This window comes from Rhinolophus ferrumequinum, chromosome 8 (genome assembly GCF_004115265.2).
Source record: "Rhinolophus ferrumequinum isolate MPI-CBG mRhiFer1 chromosome 8, mRhiFer1_v1.p, whole genome shotgun sequence".
NCBI lineage: Eukaryota > Metazoa > Chordata > Mammalia > Chiroptera > Rhinolophidae > Rhinolophus > Rhinolophus ferrumequinum.
Window position 1 is genome coordinate 22,181,557 of NC_046291.1, and position 26,615 is coordinate 22,208,171.

Here is a 26,615-nt window from a genome sequence, read left to right on the forward strand (position 1 = left end):
TAAAGAAAATCTTTAATTGCTTTTCGCTTCTGAATAGGGGGGTTAACTCCTAAGCTGACTAATTGTGAGACTTGGCTCTGCCCACCACAGGGTGTTCTGCTGCGTGAGGGTTGACCACTTAAATGTGTTGTGGCCTCTATGGGCTCTTGTGCCTGTAGAGAATTCCCTCTGGGTGTGTCACTTGTAGGTCAAACCCGGTAGTACTCTGGTTTGGTCTGGAGTTGGCCTCTGGATATGTTGAATCTTGTGCCTCTTAAGCTGGGCCCTGGTAGGGCAATTTCAGAACAAAGCAAATCACCAAGCACAACAACAACAAAGAAAAAAAATCAAGTACATTCACATGTAAAAAAACTGACAACCCACACTCAACACAGGCAAAGATATCAAAGATATAAAGACAAAACAAAACAAAACAAAAAAGCAGCACCAGTCTTGGCTTAAGTCCACCAAGTAATCTCCAGGTTGTCCTCTGCTGTACCAAAGAGTCCTCTGTGTATTGTGCAGGCAGAACCTGTCACCTGGTGCCCAAAGTGACGTTGGGACTGCAGATTTAGACGCGTGGGGCTGAGGGGTCTGGATGGTAGTTTCTACAAAGTCAGTGCAGTTTCTTGCCTGCACATATGCGCACTGAGAGTAGCACCACCAGATGTGTCCAGTTCTCCTGAGTCTTAGGGTACTTATTCCGTGTGTGTGTTTGTGTGTGGTGGGCAGGAGATTTCTGAGCTGCTGAAAGCCCAGAGCTGCATTTGCCGCCTACTGCTGATCCCTGGGAGTGCCTCCACTGTTGTAATTGCCCTGCCCTAAGCAGGCCAGAAAGGGTGGGGGCTATGGATGGTGGGGTCTTCTCTCTCCCAGCCCAGCCGTGTCACATTCTTCCCGCAGGCCAGAAAAGGTGGTGGCTGGGGGTGGAGGAGTCTCTTCTCTCCTAGTCCAGCAAAAATCACACTCTTCCCAGTCTCTTTCTTGGGTCGGAGCTACATGCTGGTCTTCCCAGAGCCTGAGGCTTCCTAAGGCTCCTCTGTAATCTGACCCTACTCCTCAGTTCAGGGGCCAGTTTAAGTCTCTGGAAGGATGGAGGTAGGATTGGAAGGTGGGGGAGGGGCCCAGGTATGGAGTTTGTGTCCTTTGTCAGACCTAGGGCCCAACTGGAGGTCTCAGCGGAGGTTATTGCCTCAAATGCTGGATATGCTGTCCCCTCGGCGGGAGAGATCAGCTGTGGGATGCAGGGAAAGAGCCCACCTCCTGGCTTTTGTGTTCTCTGTTCTGCCCTGGGATCCCCTGCATCTCTGTAGCTGCGGATGCCGGCCGCGTTTCCACAGCCGCAGATGTGGGCCACATCTCCACTCTACTCCCTTCCCTCTTCCTCTGCTCACCCAATTTGCCCACCTTCAAGTAATCCTTGTATGAGTCTCTTAGCTGTTCTGCATGATGAGCAGAGAGTCCTTTGATGGGTTATAGATGTCCCATTTGTGATAAGATCCGGAGAGAACTCAAAAGGTGTGCCCCGCTGTCGCCATTCCTATGAAGTCCGGTATATGTGTGTTTTTTTTTTTAATTTTGCATATCAGTTATTATATTTCTTTTAAAAATGTGTATTGCTTATGTAACTTCAGAATTTTAAAAAAGAAAACAAAAAAAAGTTACACTTTCTTTAGTATTAGATTTTTTTGTAATATTTGGATGTCCAAAGTTTTGGCCACATATCAGAGAGTTGATAATTTCTTTTAACGATATATTAATAATTTATAAAATCTTTATTTAATACTATAGATATATTATTTTCTATAAATATGTTTCTTGAAGAGAATCCCAAACATTTTACACTGGCCCATGGTTTAATGTACTGCCATGGAGTAGAAATGCAGCCTTACCTACTTACTGTAAATATCCAGTTATGATGGTGGGAATGAAAAGCCCAACCTCTGAGAATCATCATTCTCAGTGACACAACCCCAGAGGGAATGCATTGTGGCAGGCACTGACATGCAATAATTTTCCATAATCTCGGGGATCCTAAAACTTCAGAAAAAGGAAATTTCATCTCTGATGGCCCTAAATTTCCAAATGCATTAGAAGGCCAATTTGCTGCACATATGTACAAGGAATACTAAGATTAATTTCTATAATTTCCTGTTTTGACTTTTGTCCACACACATTTGAGAGATGCTTTCATACTACTGGTTGTGACTCTTTAGTCGATTATAAAATCACAGTGGTGGACCCTGAGCAACATTAAATTTTACTGAAATATAATAAATTAGATAAAATAGACCATATTGGAATAGAGGAGAAAAGGCAATATCAAAATGCTTTGTACATAATTAGGGTCAATATAATTCCTTAAAACTTTTAAACATATATACAAGTGTATGTACTGAGCCATGATATAATATGTTTGTACTGTAAATGCTGACTTAAATAAAAAGTTTGAGAACGTTGCAAAGAAGCATCACTTATCTTTTGGGCAGATATGATTATGTTTTTTTTTAATAATACCAAATGTATGCTCTATGAGAAGAAAGGTAATATTTTGAAAACATTCTTCCTTATATGTGTTAAGCATGTGTTTGTGGTAACTCTTTTAGGTGGTTCCGCTTTAAAATTCTTTGTTATTATTGAGATTACGGACTTGAATGTTGGCCCTCTCTGGATCTCAGTTTCCTTTTCTGTAAAATCAGGTGGAACACAGTCATATATAAGGTTCTATAAAATGCTAAATATGAAATAACTTGATTTCTATGGCTTTTGGCTAAATTTGAAGAGTATTTGAGTAATATCTTAGTTTTCATTACTCATCTCTCATAATTGTGTTGTTAGTAAAAATGATTCCAGAACAAATTATTTTTCAAGAGGTAAAGCAGGTATGTGTAGATCATATTAGTTATTTAATGTTGTATTTATTTTTTTGAAATTTCAGAAGCATTCTCGTTTCCCTTTTTTAAATTAAATTTATTGGGGTAGCATTGCGTAGTAAAATTACATAGGTTTCAAGTACATTTCTGTAATACAACATCTATATATTGCATTGTGTGTTTACCACCCAGAGTCAATTCTTCCATCACCAAATATTTGATCCTTTTTACACTCTTCTACCAAACCCCTCTCCCCTTACGCTCTAGTAACCACTAAACTGTTATCTGTCTATGAGTTTTGCTTGTCTTATTCATTTGTTGCTTTCAATTTTATATCACACATATGAGTGAAATCATATGGTTCTCAAATTTTTCTGTCTGACTTATTTTCATTAGCATGAAAATTTCAAGATCCATCTATTTCGCCATAAATGGCAGTATGTCATCTTTTCTTATGTATGAGTAGTGTTCCATTGTATATATGTACTGCATCTTCTTTATCCAATTATCTATCGAAGGACATTTTGGTTGTTTCCATGTCTAGTGCACGTGAATAATGCGGCAATGAACGTAGGGGTACGTATATCTTTACGGATATTTTCAATGTTGTATTTAAAATACCTTCTGGAACTATCTTCCTCCCACACCACCCTATTTAGTCTTTAGATTTAGACATCTATTGTTTGTGGCTCTTAATGTACATATTTATGAAAATATGTAAGTGTCTGGAAACTAATTTAAAACACTACTTTATGATAACGTATTATGTGACCTGGGATAAGCTAGTTAAGTATTTTTTAATGTTAACTTCTTCATCTCTAACATTCAGATAATTAATGTTCTTTGCGAAGTATATAGGTTATTTCATATTACAGATTAACAAAAATACATGATACTCAAATGTATAGACCTAAATGTAATGTTATATCCCCATCACTGAGCACCTTTCCCTCAACCTATGTTTTTCCATTAATTGATTACTGTATGGTAACAAATTTGTATATACGTGTATGTGTGTGTGTGTGTGTGTGTGTGATGTGTATGTTTATTCACATAAGCATATATACATTCTGGGATTATGTTTCATAAAACTGGTACATTCTGTCTATTCTTCTATCAGATGTATCTTACTGCACATTATATTTTCAAAATCCTTTCATTTCAGTAGATACAGACCAATTTCATTCTTTATTTAATGCTGCAGCAGTTTCCCAAGTTATGGAAGCACTATAATTTAACTTAGCCAATCCCTTGTTAGTGGACATTTAGGTTACATTGTATTAGTCTTGGTTACAACCAACGAACATTTTTATATACTTATTTGTCCATATGTGCACATACTTCTGTAAGTCATAATTCTAGAAATAGAAGTGCTTGGTCACATGTGAATTTGCATACACAAATTTGATAGACAAATTACTCTTCAAAAATCTTACATCAATTTAGACGCATACCAGTAGTGTGCCCAATTTTTATGCTTGTAAAACTAGAAATAGTTTCTTTAAGAATCATACACAGAACCATATTTCCTTATATTAATTAGTAGTTCCTGGATAATAACTGAGGTTGAACATCTTTTTACATAATTATTAACCATTTAGAATATTTTTCTTAAACTTTCTGTTCATATTCTTAGCTCAATTTTTCTGCAGTTTGCTTTTAAGACTTCTTTATATAAAATTGATGTGAATCCTTATATATTATAAATATTGCAAATATTTAAAATGTCTTCAGAGAGTAACAGTGTGTAATCCTAGTATGCTGTACAAATCATTAAGGTAGTTCCAACTTATTGTGTTAGGATCTGCTTCTTCTGAAGAAGATTGGACTATATGGTAATATTACAGCATTCCATCTCTATATATCTCTCTCTCTCATATATATTATATATGTATATATTATATATGTATAGATAGTCTCTCTATAATCTCTATATAATCTCTATATAGAATATGTCATCTACCTTTATAAATATATATATATATATATGTTATCAGTTTATATTATTATGTAAGTAAATGTTAACAATGCATAGTACCTTTGAAACACTGTAATGTTTTCTCACAGATTGTTAGCATGTTTACTTGTATATAACTATTCTCAGAATTCATTAGTTCTTTTAAAGTGCCAGGTACTGTGCTAGGGTTTAAAGATAAAAGGTTAATACAAATGGGTTTGTGACTGCAAGATGTTATATTCATGATATAGTTACAGAAGTACCGAATTATAATACAGTGGGGTAGGCGCTATAATAAAAGTCTGTATGACATGAGATCACAAAGAAGGAAGTGGGACATGGATGCAGAGTTAAAAGTTCTAGGTGAGAGCTTTGGTGAAGGGTTAACCAAGGAAATTTTTACTGAATTGATTCTTGAAGAATGGATAGACATCAGGCAGGTAGATAAAAAGTCTGGAACATGCCATATAAAGAACCAGGATGAAAAGGAGGCAATTTGAGGGATAGACAATACACTTTATAATAAGGCTTTTTGACAAAGTGGTTTGGCTATGACGAAACAGCGAGAAGAAATTCAAGATAAATTTCAAGCTTTAAGTTACAGCATTTGAATCAATGATGGGTATAGTCACTGAGAAAGACAATATAGGAGAATAATGTTGTAGCTGGATCCAGGATGGAAATAATGAGTTCAATTTATCCCTTATCAATCTTAGATACCCCATATTCATCCAAGGAGAATTGATCGTACAATAATTAGTTACCAATTAGAAACTCAGGTGAGAAATTTAGAGCTATCCTGAAGAAGGGCTGAAGATAGAGATTTGAGATATATCTATTTTATTTTTGTTTGTGTGTGGTATAGATGACTCTTGCAAAATGCTTGACTCTCTTAAGATAATAAAAAGCATGAGGTAAACAGAGAATTTGTTTTTAATTTTTTTTTTTTAATACGAGAGTCTTGAGTATTGGCTGTGAAGAAATATCCAGTAAAGAAAGAGGCTAACTGTAGAAGAGAAAATATAATAGTTTACAGTGCAAAAACTTGAACTTCAACATTAGAGGACTGGGCTACCTAGCGCTCAGAAATAACCTAAAACAGAAAAAAAGGACGTCTCTTCATCTAAGACAGAAACAAAGTGAATGAGTTTGAATTTTGATGAAAAAACATTTTGACAACGGAAAGGTACACAATAATTAAGCTGAGGGATAACTAGCTTTCAGTAGTACTATTAAATGTAGTGTTTCTCCTTGCATTTTAGCATCATTTGTCATTTTAATTCCCAAACTGCTTATAAGATTTGTCTCTGCTGTGCTGTTAAGAAACAATAAACTGCCTGGAATACCCTGAAGAGGTCTTCATATCCCTTAGAGATGTCAAGACATTATTTTGGATTTGTCCATAGGAAAGTTAGAATATTTTATTTTCAGTTTCCTCATCAATAAAATGAGAAATTAGACTAGATAGCATATATTGGTTCAACAAATATTTATTCATTGCTTACCTGATGTGAAGTCTGTATTTTCCGTATTATTTTCATCACAAAATTTTGCAACTTTGATTTTAATTTTCCGTCAACTTGAGAAGGAAGTTCATTGAAACATATACTGAGTAGGAGAGATTATCTTTATTCCCATCTATTAATATTTTGGATAGGGAGCTGGAATAAGTAAAAGAGATAGGATCTTTTGTTTTCTTTTGCTTTTTCTATCAAGTCTGGACACAGAAATGTGTGGTCTAGTATAATGTGAGGTGATTTGGAAAAGTTGAATGTTAACTTTTCCTCATTTCTTGGTTTGTGTCACGTCTATGATATGATGATTCCATTTTTTGAATTACGTCATCTGCAGTATGTTATTTATTTGTGTACTATTATATATAGCTTCCAATTTATATATATATGTATATATGTACATATATACATATATACATATATACATATATATATATACTTAAAACATTCTTTATAGTTTACTCATGTGGATTTATATAGTTCCTTTATTACTTTATTATCTTGAATACACACACACACACCCCTGTAAGAAATATGCAAAAAAAAAACAAACCTCACAACCACTTTCAAGAATATTTTTATAGTTAATTTAAGAGGGCAATATTATTATTATTATTATTATTATTATTATTATTATTATTATTATATTTTAATCTTGACGCACAAACATTGGTGATGTTATAGCCTATTTATAAGGGAGAATTTCCCTGGTGGCTAAGAGAGTAGCTTAAAATCAGTTTTAAGGTCTCAATGAATAATTGACGAGTCTTTAAAAAATAGGTTAAATAAAATTTCATTAAAGAAACGAATAAAGCATCTGGTAGTGAAGAATAGTTTAGACGAGATTCCTTTCCCATTTGACACAACTAACAATATTATCATGTCATAGCCTATAGGTCACCAGGGATTTAACTGGGACAAGGGTCAAAGCTGATTACTAGCTGCCAAAATCTGGGCATACTTCTATTACCTGACTCTGAATGTCAATTTCAATAAGAGATTTGTCAGTATCTTCAATGTTTTTCAGTTGAAGTATCACAGTTATGGCCCTTAGGACTAAACCCTTATGTTACCTGTGGAGGTGTATACCTCAGGGTATAGACCTAGCCAATTCCTTTGTCGTAGCTATCACCAGACTAATTAGAAATTGAGAATAGAATGTATCACTTACATTTTCTTCTGTGATGAGAAAATGGATGTGATGGTGGTAGTTTGGAAGGCCCAAATATTTTTTCATAATTCTACTTTGCTAAGTCTAATTCTTAAAAAAAAAATAATAAATAACATCTTCTCTGATAGCTTTTTCATTGCCACACGCCTCCTGTTGCTGGTTAAAATAATTGATATATTTTTAAAGAGCAAAATCCCTTCCTTGTCCAAATTAGGATATAGCCTTATATATCCTGAGGCCTCAATCTGGGTAGCTACAATTACTGGTTTAATTAGTCTTTATACCAGTGTGAGATAGGAAGCAGCAGTGCGATTCAAGGCCCATTTCCATTTCTGGTTTCCCATCAAAATAAATGTTTTACCCTTCCTGGACTATTCTGTCATTAGGAAGAAAGAGGGAGTCTAAGAACAGAGATTTTGAAACGTTGGTTTATAAAGGCTACTTCTGAAAACCTTGGGGCTCCCAATTAAAAAAAAAATGAATTTTCTGGCCCCTTCCCCAGATTTACTGAATCAGAATGCAGGAAGAGGACCATACATCTTTATTTTACATCATCCTATATGATTCTTAGAGTCTACCTGGCACTGGACACACAGACGTGTCCAATTATTCTCCTTTGGAAACATAAGTAGTGGTTTAGAGTTTGGCATTAGTTTCATTTAACCTGATTTTCTACACATTTCAACCTGTTTTAGAAGTAATGTTGGATGAACTATGGACATTGTTTCATTTACAATATATTCTCATGACAGTAGCTTTCTAAAAGCATGCTGCTCCACCGAAAATGTGTATTATTTTACTCATAATTTCACCATTCATAGAAGCAAGTATTGGATCATAGAACTAAAAGGTCCCTCTAGAGTGCACTTCATCAAGCCCCCATCTATAATTAAGTACATATAAAAGCGTCCAGAAGAGGTTTCCCTCTAATACTGACAAATGAAAAATAAAGACGCCTCCTCGGTAGCTCAGTCGTGTTTTGATCACTCTAATAATCAATAAATTCTTCTTCACATCTAACCCAAATCATCTCTGCTTTAACCCAAGCATTTTATTTATATATATATATATATATATATATATATATACACACATATATATAATATATATATGCTATATATATGTTGGTATATATATATATATATATATAGCACACACATATATATAGCACATATATAACATATATATATATATATATATATATATATATATATATATATATATATATGGAGCTTGAGAAAATAAAAGATATAGGATGGAAATACCCGAGAAGAAAAGTGGCAGAATTAGAATTTAAAAACATGGGAAGAAGTCACCTATAAAGACATTGCCTAAATTTATCCTTATTTATTTCTTATATGGCAGAGATCTTTTCGTTTTGTCACTGTGATGTTAGTGCTCTGTTTTGCCTCTTTAATGAATATCCTTTATCATCTCTGTAACTCATAGAAAGCAACAGTAAATATTTGATTAGTAAATTGCCAAAGTTCTCTAAATGAAATAAATTTGTTCTAAAGGAGAAACTTTAAGTGTGATTATTCTTATATTTTAAAAAGTAATTAAGCTATTGTTTTAATTAGTAAGATACTGATATCATAAATCTACTTGCAGATACTTTAATTTTTTGAGATATAGATATTCTCTCAACAATATCCCCCTTACAACGGAATGTTTGGTTTCTGAAATTTTGCCGATCTGATTCTCATAGATATTTTGACTGAATCACCATTTCCAATTTCAAGTTTACTGACCCTAATATAATAAGCATTTTCACTTCCCATGTTAACCTTTCATGTTAAACAACTACAGTTAGTGATGTACCACCAATGAATAAGATAGCTAGAATTTGACCCAAATATTTTAATGCACCCAATGAAGAAATTTAGAAAGGACACTAGATACAGGAGAAAAATGCTAATGAAAAAATATTCAAGCCATAACAGAAATTAGTATAATTAAATTAATTGTAAGATAATGCTCCCATGGTAGCAATGTGAGTTATGCCATTGATTTTAGCAATTTTTTTATTTTGTATTTCCATCATATTAAGATATATGAATATAGTTTGATGTGTTTAATTCATAGTAAGGAAGAAATGCTTATTAATCAATGCATGCCATTAAATAGATTGTACACAGGGAATGTTTTCTTTCTAAAAACAAATCTCACATGATGCAAAGAAATGTTTCTTAATTATGTCACATCACTTTTTAGAGATTAAGCTTATAGTGTTGTCCTTTTTGCTTACTTATATTGCTATCTGTCGAACAAACACTTCCAAGTATGTTTCTTGCTTACTAAGCTTTCAATTGCAATTAAGTCATGTGAAAACTGTGATGGCGAAAAGTGCTACATTTGTGTTAAATGTATCTTATTTTTCCTTTTTATTTTTTATTTTTATTGTAAAATAATTTTTATTTTTCAATTATAGTTGACATATAATGCTATATTAGTTTTGGTATACAACATAGTTCTTAGACATTAGTGTTGACTGTATATTACTTTTTATTTTTTAAATCAATTATAGACTGTTTTTGAAGCAAATCCCGTAAATCTCTTTTAATAGCTTAAATCAAAATTTTTAGAAGTAATGACTTAAAACAGGGGTGTCAAAACTGCGGCCCGCGGGCCAACTGCGGTCCGCAATCCATTGTTAATTGGCCCGCAGCAAATTCCAAAAATATATTTAATTTACTTAAATAAACCAGTGAGGCAACACGTACTTCACCTCGAGTGAGTGGCCCCACTGTTTGTGTATTTTACCGCATATGGGCCTTGGTAAAAAACGTTGAAATAAGTTTGGACACCCCTGAATTAAAAGGATGTTTCTTTGCATGTTCCTGAAGTGGAATGGCATAACCACGATCAAAGTGTCCTGAAAAAATAGGATATATGTAACCACTATATAAAAGAAATGGCTATTTTGAAAAATTTAGAGTTTACTCAATACCTATGTTTGAATAACTTAAAATGCATGTTTTACAAATTTTACAGTATAATTATTATCTAACATAATATTGTATTGTTAGATTATATTTGTAACATTATTTTCATATTTAAGTACCACAGTCAATGAAATAAGTAATCTTAATATGAACATTTAATAAATAATTTTAAAATAAATTAATGGTTAATTATCTTTATAAATTTTTCTTATTTTGTATGAAACACCAAAGTAGGTAAATAAAGAGAAACAAATATTTTACAGTTACCTTAAATCAACATAGACTTAAAAATAGAAATTAATACTTCAACATATGTGCCTTGGATTAAAATATCATGGGACTTACAGGATATGATTGCTGACTCACTTCATTCTATTTTCCAACAGCAATTTCTGTCAACTAACAGAAAATTAATAGACTACTCTGTGTTAACACTTATTTCAAGTCTAGTAATTTTTTTACTTAACATAAATCTGCTATTTCAGTTAGCAACTTTTGGTAAATCAAAAGAATCTTGTTGAATATTAAAGAGAGGAATTGTATTTGAATCTATTCTTCACAAAAGTAATAGAAGTGTTTTCTTTATATGTTATGAATTCTAATTAGGACATCTAAATAAATATATCACATGGTTAAAATTTAAAAACATTAAGCACATTTATAAATATGAAGAGTTAATGAGCGGATATAATTTATTTGGGTGTATTTCATATATAATGCATATACTACTGGTATATATATATGCATATATATATGATGTATATGTGTAATGTATGTGAAATATAAATAAAAAATTACATTGATGCCAGGTACAGTTCTAGACATTGGAATATACCAACAAACAAAATAAATGTAATAAATGAGTTAGTTTAAATGTAATAATATGTTAGATGGTGATTGATGTTATAGCAAAGATACAGGAAGGGTGGAAAGCAAGGAGGGAGGGAGGGAGGGAGAGAGGGAGAGGGAAAGGTGAGGAAGGTCCAATGGTTCATCAAGAATCACTGGTTCGGAAAGGATTCAGTGTCAAATAGGGGTAAACGTCATGGAGAAGGTGAGATTTGAGCAAAGATTTAACGAAGGTAAAGGCACTGGCCAAGTTCAAGTATTTTGTAGAATTTTATTCTGGAATACTTATAGAAGAAATTATTTATTTCAAAATTTGATGTCATCCAATCTGCAAATACAAAATATGCCCTCACCAATCCAGACCTAAAAGTTTGTTGTTCTCAAAATCTCTATAAGCTTTTGCTAAGATGTATCATATGATTTTATTTTTATAAATTAAAGACAAGACAGAGGGTGAGTCCAAGTGGTCTTTTAGTTTAAACACTACTTGATGTGTTTGTTAATTGTTCTACATGGGGAAGAATATAATCATGTCTGATGAAAGTGTATAGTTCAGATTTAAACATTATGAGTCATTTTATAAATATTATTATGTTCAGTTGGAAAGAATCCAAGTGGAATTATGAAATGACCACTGGCATAATTTAAGGAGTATTTAAATCTAATAATAGATATTAACAGTAATTCTAATTCTTGATATTTTAATAATTCTTGATATTTATAAATATCAGAATTTCTTGATATTTTAATATTTGTCTATTTATATTTCTTAGTGCCCTACCTCTTTAACTTTCTACATACTATCTTCTTTGATAAGGGCGTTAAGCGTTAAATGACATATACTTTCGATGAATTGGTTACATATGGCTTATTCATTTACTTTGAGGGAATAATTATTTGTCATGTATTAAGTGCCAAACACTGTGCTGGTTGCCAAGGATACAACTTGAATAAAACAATACACTTCAATAAATTACACTAATAGTTTAGTAGGGGTGCAAGCATGGAAATAAATACAAGGTACTACGATAAGTGCAATGATAATATCTAACAGTTGTTGAGCACTATTAATAGGGAACATGTTATGCACTTTTTAACTGCATCTCCATTTAACTGCAGTCCCATTAAATACAAACTAATACTAACTCCATTGTAAAAATGGTGAAGTGAAATAGAGTGGTTAAATCACTTGCCTTATCCCAAAGATAGATTTTGAATTTGAGTCTAGGCTTTCAGACCTCATCCACTGCTGTATCGACTTTAGTTGCTTGCTTAGAAGCAAGAGTGACAAACTAAGTCAGCCTGGAGATGTATCTGGAAAGATTTCAAGTAAAAGTGGCACTTTAGCTGGATATTTTAGATGAGTATTTGCTGGACAGAGAAGACAGGAAGGGGGTTTAGCATGAAGGGATGTGTTGTGAAAAGGCAATGAGCTCAGGAACTTCAGATATGGATGGACCTAGAGAACATTATGCTAAGTGACGTCAGACAGCCAGAGAAACTCAAATACCACATAATCTCACTTATATGTGAAATCTAAAGAACTGAATAAATGAGCAAAGTAAACAGAAACAGTCTCAGACATATAGAGGAAAAACTGATGGTTGCTAGATGGGAGGGGTTTAGGGATGAGGGAGAAGGGGGGGGATTAGAAGGCATAAATTGGTAACTACAATATTACCACTGGGATATGAAAGACAGTTTGGGGAATATAATCAATAATGTTGTAAAGATTTTGTAGGGTGTTAGATGGGCACATGTCTTATTAGGGAGACCACTTCATGGACTGTATAGAGGCTTGACCATGCGCTGTATACCTGAAGCTGAAGCTGAATAATATTGTATGTCAACTATAACTTAATATATATATATATATAGTCGTGGAATATGGAGTATAGCACAGGGAATAGAGTCAATGGAATTGTAATGGAAATATATGATGTCAGAGGAGTAATAGATTGGGGGAGAGGGGTTATCACTTTGTGAAGGGTGAAATGTCTAACTATTGCATTGTTTTGTACACTTGAAACTAAAAAAAAAAAAAAAAAAGAAAAGAAAAGGCAATAAGAACCAAAGTCACATACGAACTGTGCCAGGAAACAGGAATTGCAAGTAGTGTTTCTGTGTATCTGGATGTGAGAAGGACAGTGAGAATAGTGAAAGGTGTCAGTAAAGAGAGAGACAATGGTCAATAGATGAAGGACACGTATCTCTTGTTCTGGGTTTGCCCCTTTAGTATAATTATGGGAAGGAAGTTTTATACTGTGAAACGACACAGATGTATAGTCAGTGACTTATATTTTCCAGCCATTGCTATTAGAGTAGTGTGGAGGATTAATTAGGATCTGAGAACCTTTTAGAAGGTCGTGTGATAATTTAGAAGTAAGTTTCTGAACAAAGTTGGAGTAAAGAGGTGGCATAGTAATTACGAATATTTATTGCTAGTACTTGGTAATTTTATTAGGTATGAGAAGTGATGGTGAAAGGAAAAAAAGAAAAACCATACCTCCAAATTATAGTTGAGCTACTGGATGATGGTGCTGCTATTCGCTGAGATATGGGAACAAAGAAGAGAGAGCTATTTGGTGGTGGAGTTGGGAAAGTGAGTTACATTCCATTTTCTACATCTTAGGATATCTAAATGCTGCAATTCAATAGAGAATCCAGACCTAGATCTGAAAGTAATCTACCTATAGGTAATAAGAAAAATAGGGGATGAATTATTTCATTCAGGCATGAGCTCAGAGCCCAGAGAACATCCTCAAGAGTGACTAAGACCAACCAAAACCAACTCTGGGGAAGACTAATGTTTAAGGAGCACAGTCGTGCTATGGTAGCAGTGAAGACAGCTTTGAAGAACCTAGTCCAAGAGGTGGGGCGAAACCAGCCTGCTGTATAAATACCAAAGCGAAGAAGTGATGAGCTACACCTGTCTTATAAAATGCATTTCTTTAAAAACTTTTAAAATATCTATTTTTAATGAATGCAATATGTGGCATTGTGTCCTTCAATGTTGTAATTTTGATGCCCAGCTACAGTATTGATTTTACTGAAAAATTCCGTGATGTGATTCTGTCAACTTGGACTGAAGGATGTTATAATCCGATTAGACTTTGGGTGGTGAACACTCAGTGCAATAAATAGATGATGTGTTATAGAACTGTACACTTGAAACCTATAGGATTTTACTAACCAATGTCACTCTAGTAAATTTAATTAAAAAACAAAAACAGTGGAAGCATTTGCTGTGTTTACTATGAATGTGTCCCCTTCTTCCCTCCCTCTCACCTTTCCTTCTTTCCTACCTTCCTCCTTTCCCTCCTTCCTTTGAAGATGTTCTGTTCTTTACAAGTGCCCCTCTTTTGGAGGGACATTTGGTAAAAATATCCAAATATTGATAAAAATTCCATTTAAATCTCAGAAATAGAAAGACACTTATCTGTATCTGTCAATCAAGCTATCTATCTGATGTGAATCATGTAAATGTTTAGGTTTCCCTTTTGGCATTGACTACTAAAAACCTTGGATTTATTTCTGGGGACTTCTGGCGTAGGACCTTACTGTGCACATTGTGAAATGACTTGACTGCTAACTCCATTTTTCACAACCTGCCAAATGATTCACTCAGTTACTTCAAATTTGACTATTCCTGCTAATTTGTATGATTTTTGAAAAGCACAATAAACATTTGCAGGAACACGAAAGACTATAAAAACTAATTTATGTGTTAATTTTGAAAGTTTCTGTGCAGTCATTTTGATTTGTTACAGACTTCGTTCAATAAATGTTTGCTGTATTGAGTCAATGGTGGGTAGAGTAGTAAATTGTCATTCTCACGTTCAGCTTTTCTCAGCTACTCCAAATCACCTTAGAAGTTTCTCTCTTGGTAGCTGACTTTGATCAAGGCCCTGTCTCTGTCTTCTGCAGTGACAAGGACAGTGTGTGCAGAACAATGTGATGGCAGGTGCTACGGACCCTATGTCAGTGACTGCTGTCATCGAGAGTGTGCTGGAGGCTGCTCGGGACCCAAGGACACCGACTGCTTTGTAAGCCTGAGAGCCCTCCCTGTTATTCCCCTGCTTTCCCTTCTCTCCTGTTTTGAATCAGGCACACTGAATCTTTCACATCTTATTTTAAAAAATCTAATTAACCATTTTAAGATTAAGAAATATTATCTGCCTTCTTAGAAGTCATTCATTCGCTGGGTGGCTGTTGATTAACTGGGACTGTTCTGTTCTACTAAATGAATTATGTCTTTCTGTTATAATTTATATGACCAGTGAGATTTATTAGAGAATGTAAAGGAGAACATACTGAGATATCTTTTTAAAAGTTAATAACAGCTTTCCAAAATTTACGGTGATTACCTGTTTATGTCGATGTGTCATTGAGTCTTCTGAGTGGGGCACTTGCATTTTATTTCTTAAATATGAATTGCAGGATAATGGCAGATCAATTTTAAATTTCACTACTTTTTTAGTTAATGTTGTTTACAAACTAATATTATTCAAAATTTTAAGATTCACAAGTGCACACTGGAAGCAATTTAAACACTATCCTGTGTGATTTTTATTTTAGAAGAAGACACTTTTACTTCCTTAAAATTCACATTTATCGCTTGTTGGGGACACTTTAAATTTAATTTTGATATCCCTGATACAGTTCTTTCTGTTTCGTTTAATAAGTACAACTAATTCTGTGAGCTATAGTTAATGCAATTTCATATATGAAACATTATCAGTTTCATTTCAAGTTAAAAGAAATCATCAAATAAGAAGTTGTTTGTGTTGCTGAACATGAACACAGGAACTTGTTTTCTTGTATCCCCTTCTCAAATATTCAGAGACTACACATATATATTTAGAATTGAGTTTTGTTTTGCTTTTTCCAAATTGGCACTTAATTCTGGAAATAAGCAAAATATAAATTATAATGCTTAGGTTATAGATAGTTATTTGTGTGTTTTCTTAATGTCACAAGAAATTTAATTTATCTACCCAAATATTATAGTGAACAAATTATGTATTGCAGAATTGAGTAGTCAGGAAGTCAAAAGAAAATTAAAATGTTAAAAATTTAAAGAAGCTGCTTGGCAAGCCTTGGACTGAGACCCTTTCCTTTTCCTATCACCAGAGGGGGAGGGGATGGAAGCTTGATTTGGAGGATGCTGAAAGGTGTGGGGTTAACAATTCCAACACAGTAACAACAATAAACACCAAGAATTGTCATAACTTTCACTTAGACCTTTCACACCCCATTTTTTTCATCGTTCCATTATTACTATAAGCAGAGTGCCAAGTGAGCTTCTGATTCTAATTTCATTAATTTTCTGGAATGGTCCCATGATTCCACTTTGGCATTCAGTACAGGATGTTCAGGAATGCCCGATCATGGCCTTGGTGTAAGTTACGTTGTTTTGTATGCTGTCTGGAAGGTAAATTTGTTTGACTCCTCTGACTTATGTTCCTTTGTTGCCAAGCAATCTGTGCACAGCACTGCATAAAGTATGTTAGTAAAGCAATTATGAGGACCCATGAAGTTTTATAGCCATAAATTAAAACTTACTGAGTATTCTAGATTGGTTTTTAATAGATTCTTCCTGGAAAGTCTCATCTTAGTGAATAATGTTTCATTAGTGATTCTCATTCTGATTATGCCTCTAGAAGACCATTGTCAGGGAATTGTCACGTTTGTGATAAAGTGCTTGCTAAAGCAACAATTGATAAAGAAAACGTTTGGAGGAAATAGATTAAATTAGTGCTTATTAATAACCATACGTACCACTTATGATGAAATGTAAAATACAGCTTGAGTTCACATTAGGTTGCCTTCCAAGGCCTAAATTATTGCTATGAAGGTTTAATATTTTTAATTAGGAGAATTAGTTCGTGCACTCCCTTGTTAATCACGTTTTTTAAATGTATTTATGCTTATGTTCTCTTTTTATATCAAATATCTAACTCACAATAAAATTGTTTTTAATTCTTCTCAAATGTGTTTCAACATTTTAACAAATTGAGGTTCCAATACAAATATATAAGTCAATAGAAACAAATTGTTTTATTTGAACTTGGCTCTTACTAAATTGTGTGGCATTCTGAGAAAGACCATATAGGAAATGCCATCATATTATCTAACTATGGGCTAAGTATACCTACTTCTTTACACTTTGCCATTACACACCCTACATTTGTACTTGACTAATTACCTGCCACAGCCTTTTCTTTAAGTCCAGTTTAAATGTCTATTACAATATTTTCTCACTATGCAATGGTGATGAATGTCACTTCAGACACTGAACTGTCCAAACATTGGCTTTAAGGAAAGTCTACCCTGTAGAAGTGGGAATTTAGTTATTAGTGCCAGACTCTAAGACTCAACATAAACTCTTTGAGCTTAAATGATTTTTTCACAATTAGCTAAATGTAATAATTTAAATCGATTCTTAATTTAGAAATGAGTGGATAGATATTAAACAATTTGAACATCAATTTCCGTAGATGACATATTTACTGACGTTGAATAGACAGTTTTGTAAAATTGTAGAAGTCCTAAACAAATTCGAACTTAAAAAAATAAGCACTAATGAGTATAAAATTATCAGATTTTACAGTTTCATGACATTGATGTATACTAAGTAAAGAATACAACTTTCTAACCAAACTGTTGCAGTAGTGTCTTTTAAACAAGTATTATAAAGATTATTTGTAAATTAGATTAATATCTGCTGTGTTGCAGGCCTGCATGAATTTCAATGACAGTGGAGCTTGTGTTACTCAGTGTCCCCAAACTTTTGTCTACAACCCAACCACCTTTCAACTAGAGCATAACTTCAATGCAAAGTACACATATGGAGCGTTTTGTGTCAAGAAGTGCCCACGTAAGTAACATGATGAGAACAACCAGATTAATTAGATCATCATTTTAAACCAAAGGAATTTCATGCAAAGTTATTGTAATTTGAAACTTGTAACAACATGGTAAATTACTTGGGTATGGGGACTGTTGCTGTCATTTCACAGATAAGGAAGTTAAAGTGCAAGAAATTAAAGTGATTGGTCGAAATTCTCAGCAAAGGAAAGGTACATTTGAGGTTAGAGTACAGTGCCATTGCCTTCCAAACATTATTATTACTATACCTCATTGTTTTTACACATGATGCTGTTTCACAAAATGTGGCCGCAAGCTACAAAATGAAGTATGCTTCTCATACCAGTGAATTTTTACCTAAAATTATCTTTGATTCCTTATTTGTCATGGAATATAGTATATCATTATAGTTTTAATATCAAATCTAATTGTAAACAGTAACAAGAGATATGAAAGGCATGCTAAGAGGTGTTTACCGAATTGATCACTCATCCTGAGGATTCAAAGTGAGTATCTTCACTTTCATCAAGAATTAGCTGTAACAGGTCCTGATATTTGCTCTAGTCAGTTTCTTTCCTTGGAGTGACCAATGGGACATTTCTTCAGTGTTTTACCTACTGGAAAGGCTAAAAGAAATCACTATATTTGTCCACATAATCATTTGAAATAAGAAGCCTTTACAATCTACAACATACAGATATTACAGTTATCTTCACTCAATGCATGTGATGGATTAGGAAGCATAAGGGACATGAAATTAGAGTGGCTATGGATTCTGGCTTTGCCTACTTTTTAGCCATGTGATTTTAAATGTGTCAATTAGTTTTTTGTTTGTTGTTGTTGTTGTTGTTGTTGTTTTTAATTTCCTCCTCTTTAAGATATTGATGGTAATAATTATATCTGCCCTCTCCCTTTCCCAGAGTCTTTATACGTATGAAAGGGGTAGGCAAAGGATCAGAGAGATAGTATACAAAAAAAGTCTTTGAAACCAATGACAATGGTAGTCATTATTATTCAATATTTTTTCACATTGGTTAAAATAATTATATATATATATACACACACACATTTTTTTGGCATGCCTCTAAATTAGGATTTTAAAGTCACAGACACTAGCACACTAGAGATTTTTCCATTTTAAAACCTTTAATATCCAAACATATGTTTTTGATCTAACAACCTCTTATCTAAAGTTAACCTGTATCTCACCATCTACTATCCTTGCAAAATAGGGAGCTTGAAAATATTGTAGGATGGGGCTGTATATGATGAAAATTTTCCTTTACTTAGACAAATATTCTCCTATTCTACTACCTTCAAAGTATGGTGCCTTGACCCAAAGGCAGTCAAAACCATACTTTTCTTGAGAATTTTGGTGCTTTCCCTCAAGTCCTGAGGTTGAGGCCCAGGGTTTGGGCTGGAGTGGAAAAAGTACCAGAAAAATCTGAACTAGGGAATTCCCCTTTTTCTTTACTATCTTTTACTTTCATTCATCTGAATGATCTCAACTCCTAACTTGTGGCAAGTGGCTAAACACTGAGAACTATTTTGTGAAATGACATGTCCAGTTACTTTAGATATGGTAACTCAAAAACTTTCTTTCTTGGATCAGTTTAAGTCTATCAAATTGTAGACTAATTTAAAGACTTCAATATTTACCTATTTAAAATTTAAATATTTGATAAACTTTGCTCATAAGGCATGGTTTCTAAATTGTAGCTATCTTGGAAAAACAAAGATGTTTACCTTCTAAATACTGGTCTACATTCCATAATCCAGAATTCTGAAATGCAAAAACGCCAAGCAACAAATATTTTCTAAAGTCATTTGGTTGCAAAACCTGAACCTAACTGAGAGGAGGCTCTTCACAATCTTTATTTATGCGACTCAGCATAAATTGCTGCAAAAATATATAATAAGGGGTATTCCTAAACTTTGCAGAAAGGATGGTTACAGATTATACAATATATGCCCCTACTGCATGCAGGTTGGGTTCCCCTGATACAGAGATTAGGTTGTTGAGTGTTCTCAGAATTAAGACCTGTAGGGGAAGGAAAGGAAGTGGGATCAGGCTGTGATGCAGTCCCAACTAAATGCCTCTTTTGTTGTGGATGCCCTCTGATGGATGTTAACTTGGAAGACAAGCATCTTTACGCATTGCGCCCACTCTCATGATTCATATATATATGTCTCTACCCTAGAATCCTTTCAATCTCAGAGTTTCCAGTGTTTCTTCTCCCACAGCAAGCCACTGCTCATGAGTCCACATTTATTCTAAGCTCGGGTTGCTTCCACACAAAGTAAACGATCATTTGCACTACCGAGGACTATGCCCCTTAGTAGGACTTTTCCTTGTGACTATCTTTCAAATCCATTCCTTAGTGTGGCTCCAGGGCAGCTGCCATCTATTTCCAGTTACTTGCACTCACATACCAACCTTAGTGTCCTCCTTATAAGTGCCAGCTTCTCATAAGTGCTCTCTCTTGGTCCTCATGCAATCATAGGTATGAGCTAAGTGGGAAGTGCCAACACAATGGTGGGTGACATGGAAGTCTGAACCATCTACTTATGTAGTTTACTTGTTCCTCTGCTGTTGCATAGATCTACTCCTAAATTTCCTGCTTCTGTCTTACAATGGATAGCTGTTGGACCCTTCCAACATTATCACATTTTGATTCTAACAAAACCTTATTTATGATGGGCAAGTCTGGCTACAAGTTCAATCAATGACCCATATTTAGGTGCTCTATCTCTACCAAGACCCAGAAGCATGTCAGGAGCTGTTTCTTAAGTGGTGTTTAATTTTATGCTGCAAATGGCATGGCTTAGCTGTACAATTCTAAAGGTTTCTGATGTGAATGTCCAATCGGGACTTGCCATAACGCCACATTGCATATTTTCCCACCATAGATACTTCTAGTGTCATGTAGTATCTTGGGTTTTATGACCCAGGTAGCAAATTGTTTGCATCCCAGTCTGGACTTGTACCATGTGCCTTGTTTGCTCTGGGTCCCCCTCAAGGCTGGAAGCCTTTCTTACCACTGAATACTGGAACAGAAGCAGTATTCTCAAGCACGGAAGGATGCTGCCTTCAAAATCCAAGGTGGAGTAGCAGGTACTGTGTTTCCCCTTTATTGTGGAAGCCTCTAAGTGCAATGCTGGGTCATTTTCTTGGGAGAGAATGTCCTGGCATATTCTAGATGACAGGACTCCTAAACATTGTACCAATGAGCCAGGTAATTAGGTATCCCTGCATTATTTTGTACAACTTTCCTAAAGTACTGCCCTTTCAGATTTCATTTTGTTTCTTCATATAAAGTTTGCTATGGGACAGTTGCTATGGCACTCCACTGAAAGACGGAACACGTTTTTAAACATTTTTTTTTTTTCTGGACGTGCACTCTCTTGAATCCAAGGCAGTTTAACCTCAGCTTCATTTGTGCTTCATGTAACTTGAAGTATTTTAGACTTCAAACTTGCATTATGACATGAAATGAAGTGGAACTACTGAAACACACACAGTAAATGTCATGCATTTTCCTCAGTCTATAAAAGAAATTCAGTGTATCTTTGGGACAGTTCAGGCTATAAAGCAGAAGTCAAGCAACTGCTGGTAGTTGTTGACACACGTGACCCTTAGATTTGAATGTGGACGTTTCTAGGTGATATTTCATATAAGATATTTAGACAGAGAGCTGTTTTATGGAAAGATACGTATGTTCTATCAATGATGATAATCTTTTTCACACCCTGAAATATCTTGTTTTAAACTTGCTTGCTGGACATCAAAATTATTGCTACTTTTACCTTTTCTTTCTTTCTTTTTTTTTAATCAGATAACTTTGTGGTCGATTCCAGTTCTTGTGTGCGTGCCTGCCCTAGTTCCAAGATGGAAATAGAAGAAAATGGGATTAAAATGTGTAAACCTTGCACTGACATTTGCCCCAAAGGTAAGTGATAGCTGACATTATTTTGGCGGGTTAGGACCCTATAACATGTTTTTTTTTTTTTCATTCACTTTTTAACAGGCCAACTAAGTTATCATCTTAGAACATAACACTCTCCAACCAAACCTTCCTGTCCACACTTTTCCATGACTTTGAACAATTCTCCAAAGCATTAACTGTGGTAACAGTGTGTACATTTTGTTTTGAATGATATACGCTAAAATGACCCAGATAACCCTTAGAGTTAACTTTGATAGGAACTCAGTAATAAAGTTTCATTTCATTCTATATGCAGGAAATCCTGAAGTTATGCAAAAACCAAGGGTTTACAGAGTTATTTTAGCATCAAGAACACACACCATTTGCTTGCCCTGTATAAAAAATGATCTGCTATGCGTAAAAAGGGGTACAAAAAGAAATGCAATATGACATTTACTCTCCAGGTCTTAAAAATATTTTGAAAGACAAAATATATGAAATGACAAGGACATTTACCATAAGTGTTAAATAAATGTTGCAGGTAATTCATGTTCTAGAATTTTAGTGGAAGAAGAAATACCTTCCAGCTGTGGTGTTCAAATTCCTCACCAGAATGAAACTGAAATTGAGCAGGATGAATATGTTGTCCAAATTTTCTGAATGTCATTAAGCTTTCCAATGTGTCATGAAATGCCTTTAAAAAGAACAAACTTCAGACTTACTATTAGACATGTCTCTCTCTCCACATGCGCACGCACCTGCACACACACACACACACACACACATTTTCTGTTTTGTTTTGTTTTAAGTAGAGCCTTCAGAAAGCATAGGTAATACTCAATTTAAGTATAAATATTTGAATGACACTTATTCTGATTATGACTCACATCATCAATACTCTGTTTAATATATATGTTCTTAATTAGACCAGTTGACCATCAATAGGCTATGAAATTATTTTAAGTTACCAGTGTTTAAAATGTATTAAAAACAATATTTGAGACTGGATTAGAAAATAGGTGATTTTGTGTCATAAGGATAAATACTGATTGTTGAAAGTTTTGTTTTTATTATTTATGTGTTGTATGTATATACTGGGTCTTGATATAAAATATAATTCTTATGAGTCATGGTCATTATGCAAGGACAATATTTTAAAGCAGGGCAAGTAGTAAATGTTGCATGAATGAACTATTTTATTAGAAAGCAGTTTATTTCTTATGAGGATTTTTTCCATTTTATAATGAAAAAAATACTGTTATTTTATAATGACATATTGACAAAAAAAAAGGTTGTCAATTTCAAGACTGTGAATCTTGTGTCTACAGCTTGTGATGGCATTGGTACGGGATCATTGATGTCAGCACAGACCGTGGATTCCAGTAACATTGACAAATTCATCAACTGCACCAAAATCAACGGGAATTTGATCTTTCTTGTCACTGGTATTCATGGGTCAGTATTAAATTTTTTGCAGAAAATTATTTCACCAAGTGTATACTAAGCTTAAGAGAGTCTTTAGCTTTCTCTGTTTGAACCCTTTTGACCCAGAAGAGTTCCACCCCTATGTTAATGCTCTTGTCCAACAAAATCAAATGAAAAATTTCACATACAGTGATAGTAAGCAAGTTTGGGACACATTCCAATTATGAGACTGGTGAATGCTTAGGTTTTAAAAATACAAATGTATACATAAGCTAAAATGTATTTGCAGGACATTCTCGTTAAATCTATAGATTTCAGCAAACCTGACATATTTTTAGATATGTTTAGGGAAACAATATCAATGGGTGCAGTGGGGAATTTTATGAAAATTCTAATCAATTAGTTTAAGAAAACATAAATTAATATTCCTTCAAAAATGTATCTCACAAAACACAAATGAGGAAGTTGAAATGGTCCTGAGTTTTCAGAACTTCTCATTGCCCTGATGTATCTTTTTCTCTTTTTTCTTAAGTTGGGAAGTTAGCACTATTATAAGAAATCTATTAAATGAATTTCATTTTAGTACTAAAAACTGTAGGAATTTCTGGGCTCCTTCATTATAGAACCACCTGCTGGTTTTAACTGGGAAAAATACCAAGTTTGTTCTTTCAATTGCAATAAAAATGTCAATATTTTTACTTTATATTTATCTATTTGTCTATATTACTACTTAATCCCTAAATATGATTGCTCCAGGCTACTGATAAAGAATATAACTCACATATTTTGATTCAAAATCTTACTCTAAACATATAGCACATAATTTCTAGAAGCAAAATAATTTAACACATTTTGAATGAATATGTCCAAATAGTAACATCAAGAGAAATAGATCAAAGTGTTTCTATTTCGATAAATGATTGTAGGTCTTACTGCATAAAACATTTTTTTTTTTTACTTTAAAAAATAGTTTTAATATGGGTCTATGCCAGATACTGTACTAGTATGTATACACTTTCTTCCCAGATATGTTATACTGTGGCCCAAGCAGTATTTTTTTTTAATGAGGTCAAGATTTCTAACTTCTTTTTAAGAATATGTACACTTGATTACTCTTAGCCCATACTGTTACATGGCAACGATCTGTTTGAGCTGCGTAATACTAGCCATTTTGAGATGAGATGTATTCAGTTGAATTTATCATAGTTTGGCTCTCTGAATCCATTTACAGTATTCTCTTTCCCTCCGTGGACCCATTAGTTGGGTCACCTGGATCAATATTTATGTGCATCTTTATAATTTAATGTATATGTGACATTAAGTAAAATGATATATCCACATTTTAACTATTTTTAAAACCATGTATTACCATGAATGACAGGTCATATCATGTTAACAGTATCTTCTGAGAAATAAGAAGACAGCCACTTGATTCACATTGCCTGATTCCACATGGGTATAATAAATGAATTAATCTCAAGTCCATCAGTGTGTGGACAAATTTGAAAATAGTCTTATGAATTGCATTAAAAAAGTGGTTTTCATCCCAATCAGGCCCAACAGCTCTCTCTTATATATTAAGCATTTTAACACTTCCTTTTTAATTATGAAAAAAAATCATGGATGAGATAGCCTACATATATACATAATTTTATAAGGTGATACATTTTAATTATTTAATGGTAATTTAAAGAAGAAATAAGAGAAAGTATTTAGTTTAAAACACGAAGATGCCATTGCCAGAAATAGACTAGGCATGCTTCTTTCCTTGTTTAGAATGGGAACCGCAGGGAAAACTCAGTGTTGAGTGTTATCCATAGGAATAATCCCCTTTTATAACTTGTTGTGTTTGACATAGCTCATACACATAGCTCTACATTGCTTAGAGCAAATGTTCCCCAAATAACCACGTCCATGGTATGTCACAATGAGACACTGAAAAGAGAGTACTTAGGTAATAGACTACATGATGATAGACAATGAAAAAGTGATAATGCAAAAAAAGAGAGTTTTCAAAGAAATTGTGAAAATACATTTCACTCTCTTTGTACTGAGCTTTATATTGGATCATCACACACAATGACAGTGTGGACATAATGTTCTTGCTCATGGCTCTGAATTTAGCTGGAAAAGTTCTCGATTTCACAGGCACTTTGGACTTCAAGTGGCTGTAGAATGAAAAGTCCTAGAGGTACTTTGTAGTTGCTGAGTAGGATTCTGTCAACTTATTTTATGAGAGTCCTGAATCTCTAATATTACATATATAAAATTTCTGTGGTCCACTGGGCTTCATGTGAACAGTCCACGATTCATTTCATTCCTAGCAACCTGGACATGTGCTCAGTAAAGGTTTCGATTAACCCCCTTATTCTATGTTTGCCCTGAACTTGGAGTGTTTCTCCATAAAGCCAGAATATTTGATTATATGACCAGAGCTGTTCTATACACTGCTTTTCATCAGAAAACAAATGCGGAAAGCCAATTCTACTACCGAGCTGATATTTCTTCTGCATCCAAAATCTTGCACTTAAAATAGGATAGCCACAAGAGTTCTCCCACATGGTGAATTTAATTTGTTGGCTTCTTATTTATCAAAAGCATAGTTATTTATTCTGTATATCTTCAATTGTAAACAGAGCAAGTTTGCCTGAAAATTTAATTTTAAGCTTTTGAGAGATCTTCGTGTCCTATTTAGTAAAATCTTGTTTGTCACTTTAAGCTTTTGAGAGATTGTCACGTCACGTTGAGAAGAATCTTAATTGTTTATGTATGCATTATAGGGAAACTCATTTATAGTGTTTCTCCAAGCTTTCTATAACGTTCCATGTTAAACTAGTCAGACATTGTATCAATTGCGCTTCTTAGTTGGAAACAGTAATTTCATCAAATATTTTTTTTTTTCTTTAAAGATATGGGATGGTTCAAAGTATAGAAGAAGATGCTGATGAATTGAGTTGAGAGAGCCAATACAAGGTGGTTCCAGATGTCAAGATTGCTGGAACTAATAGAAAGTCTTTCCGAGGTGTTAAGGCTATGATGAACAAATGCCAATGGATTCAGACTCAAATTCCCAGGAGACAGGCCTTATGCCTATCTGTCAGGGATT

At 34.0% G+C, this 26,615-nt stretch overlaps 1 protein-coding gene across 1 annotated transcript in view; it reads left to right on the plus strand.

Moving 5' to 3' along the window:
- The window catches only part of ERBB4 (erb-b2 receptor tyrosine kinase 4), a 1,062,086-nt gene that overhangs the window by 745,404 nt on the left and 290,067 nt on the right, over positions 1-26,615 (plus strand). The window contains 4 exon segments of the mRNA XM_033113116.1: positions 15,216-15,334; positions 18,027-18,168; positions 21,995-22,108; positions 23,413-23,539. Coding sequence (XP_032969007.1) covers positions 15,216-15,334; positions 18,027-18,168; positions 21,995-22,108; positions 23,413-23,539 — 502 coding nt within the window.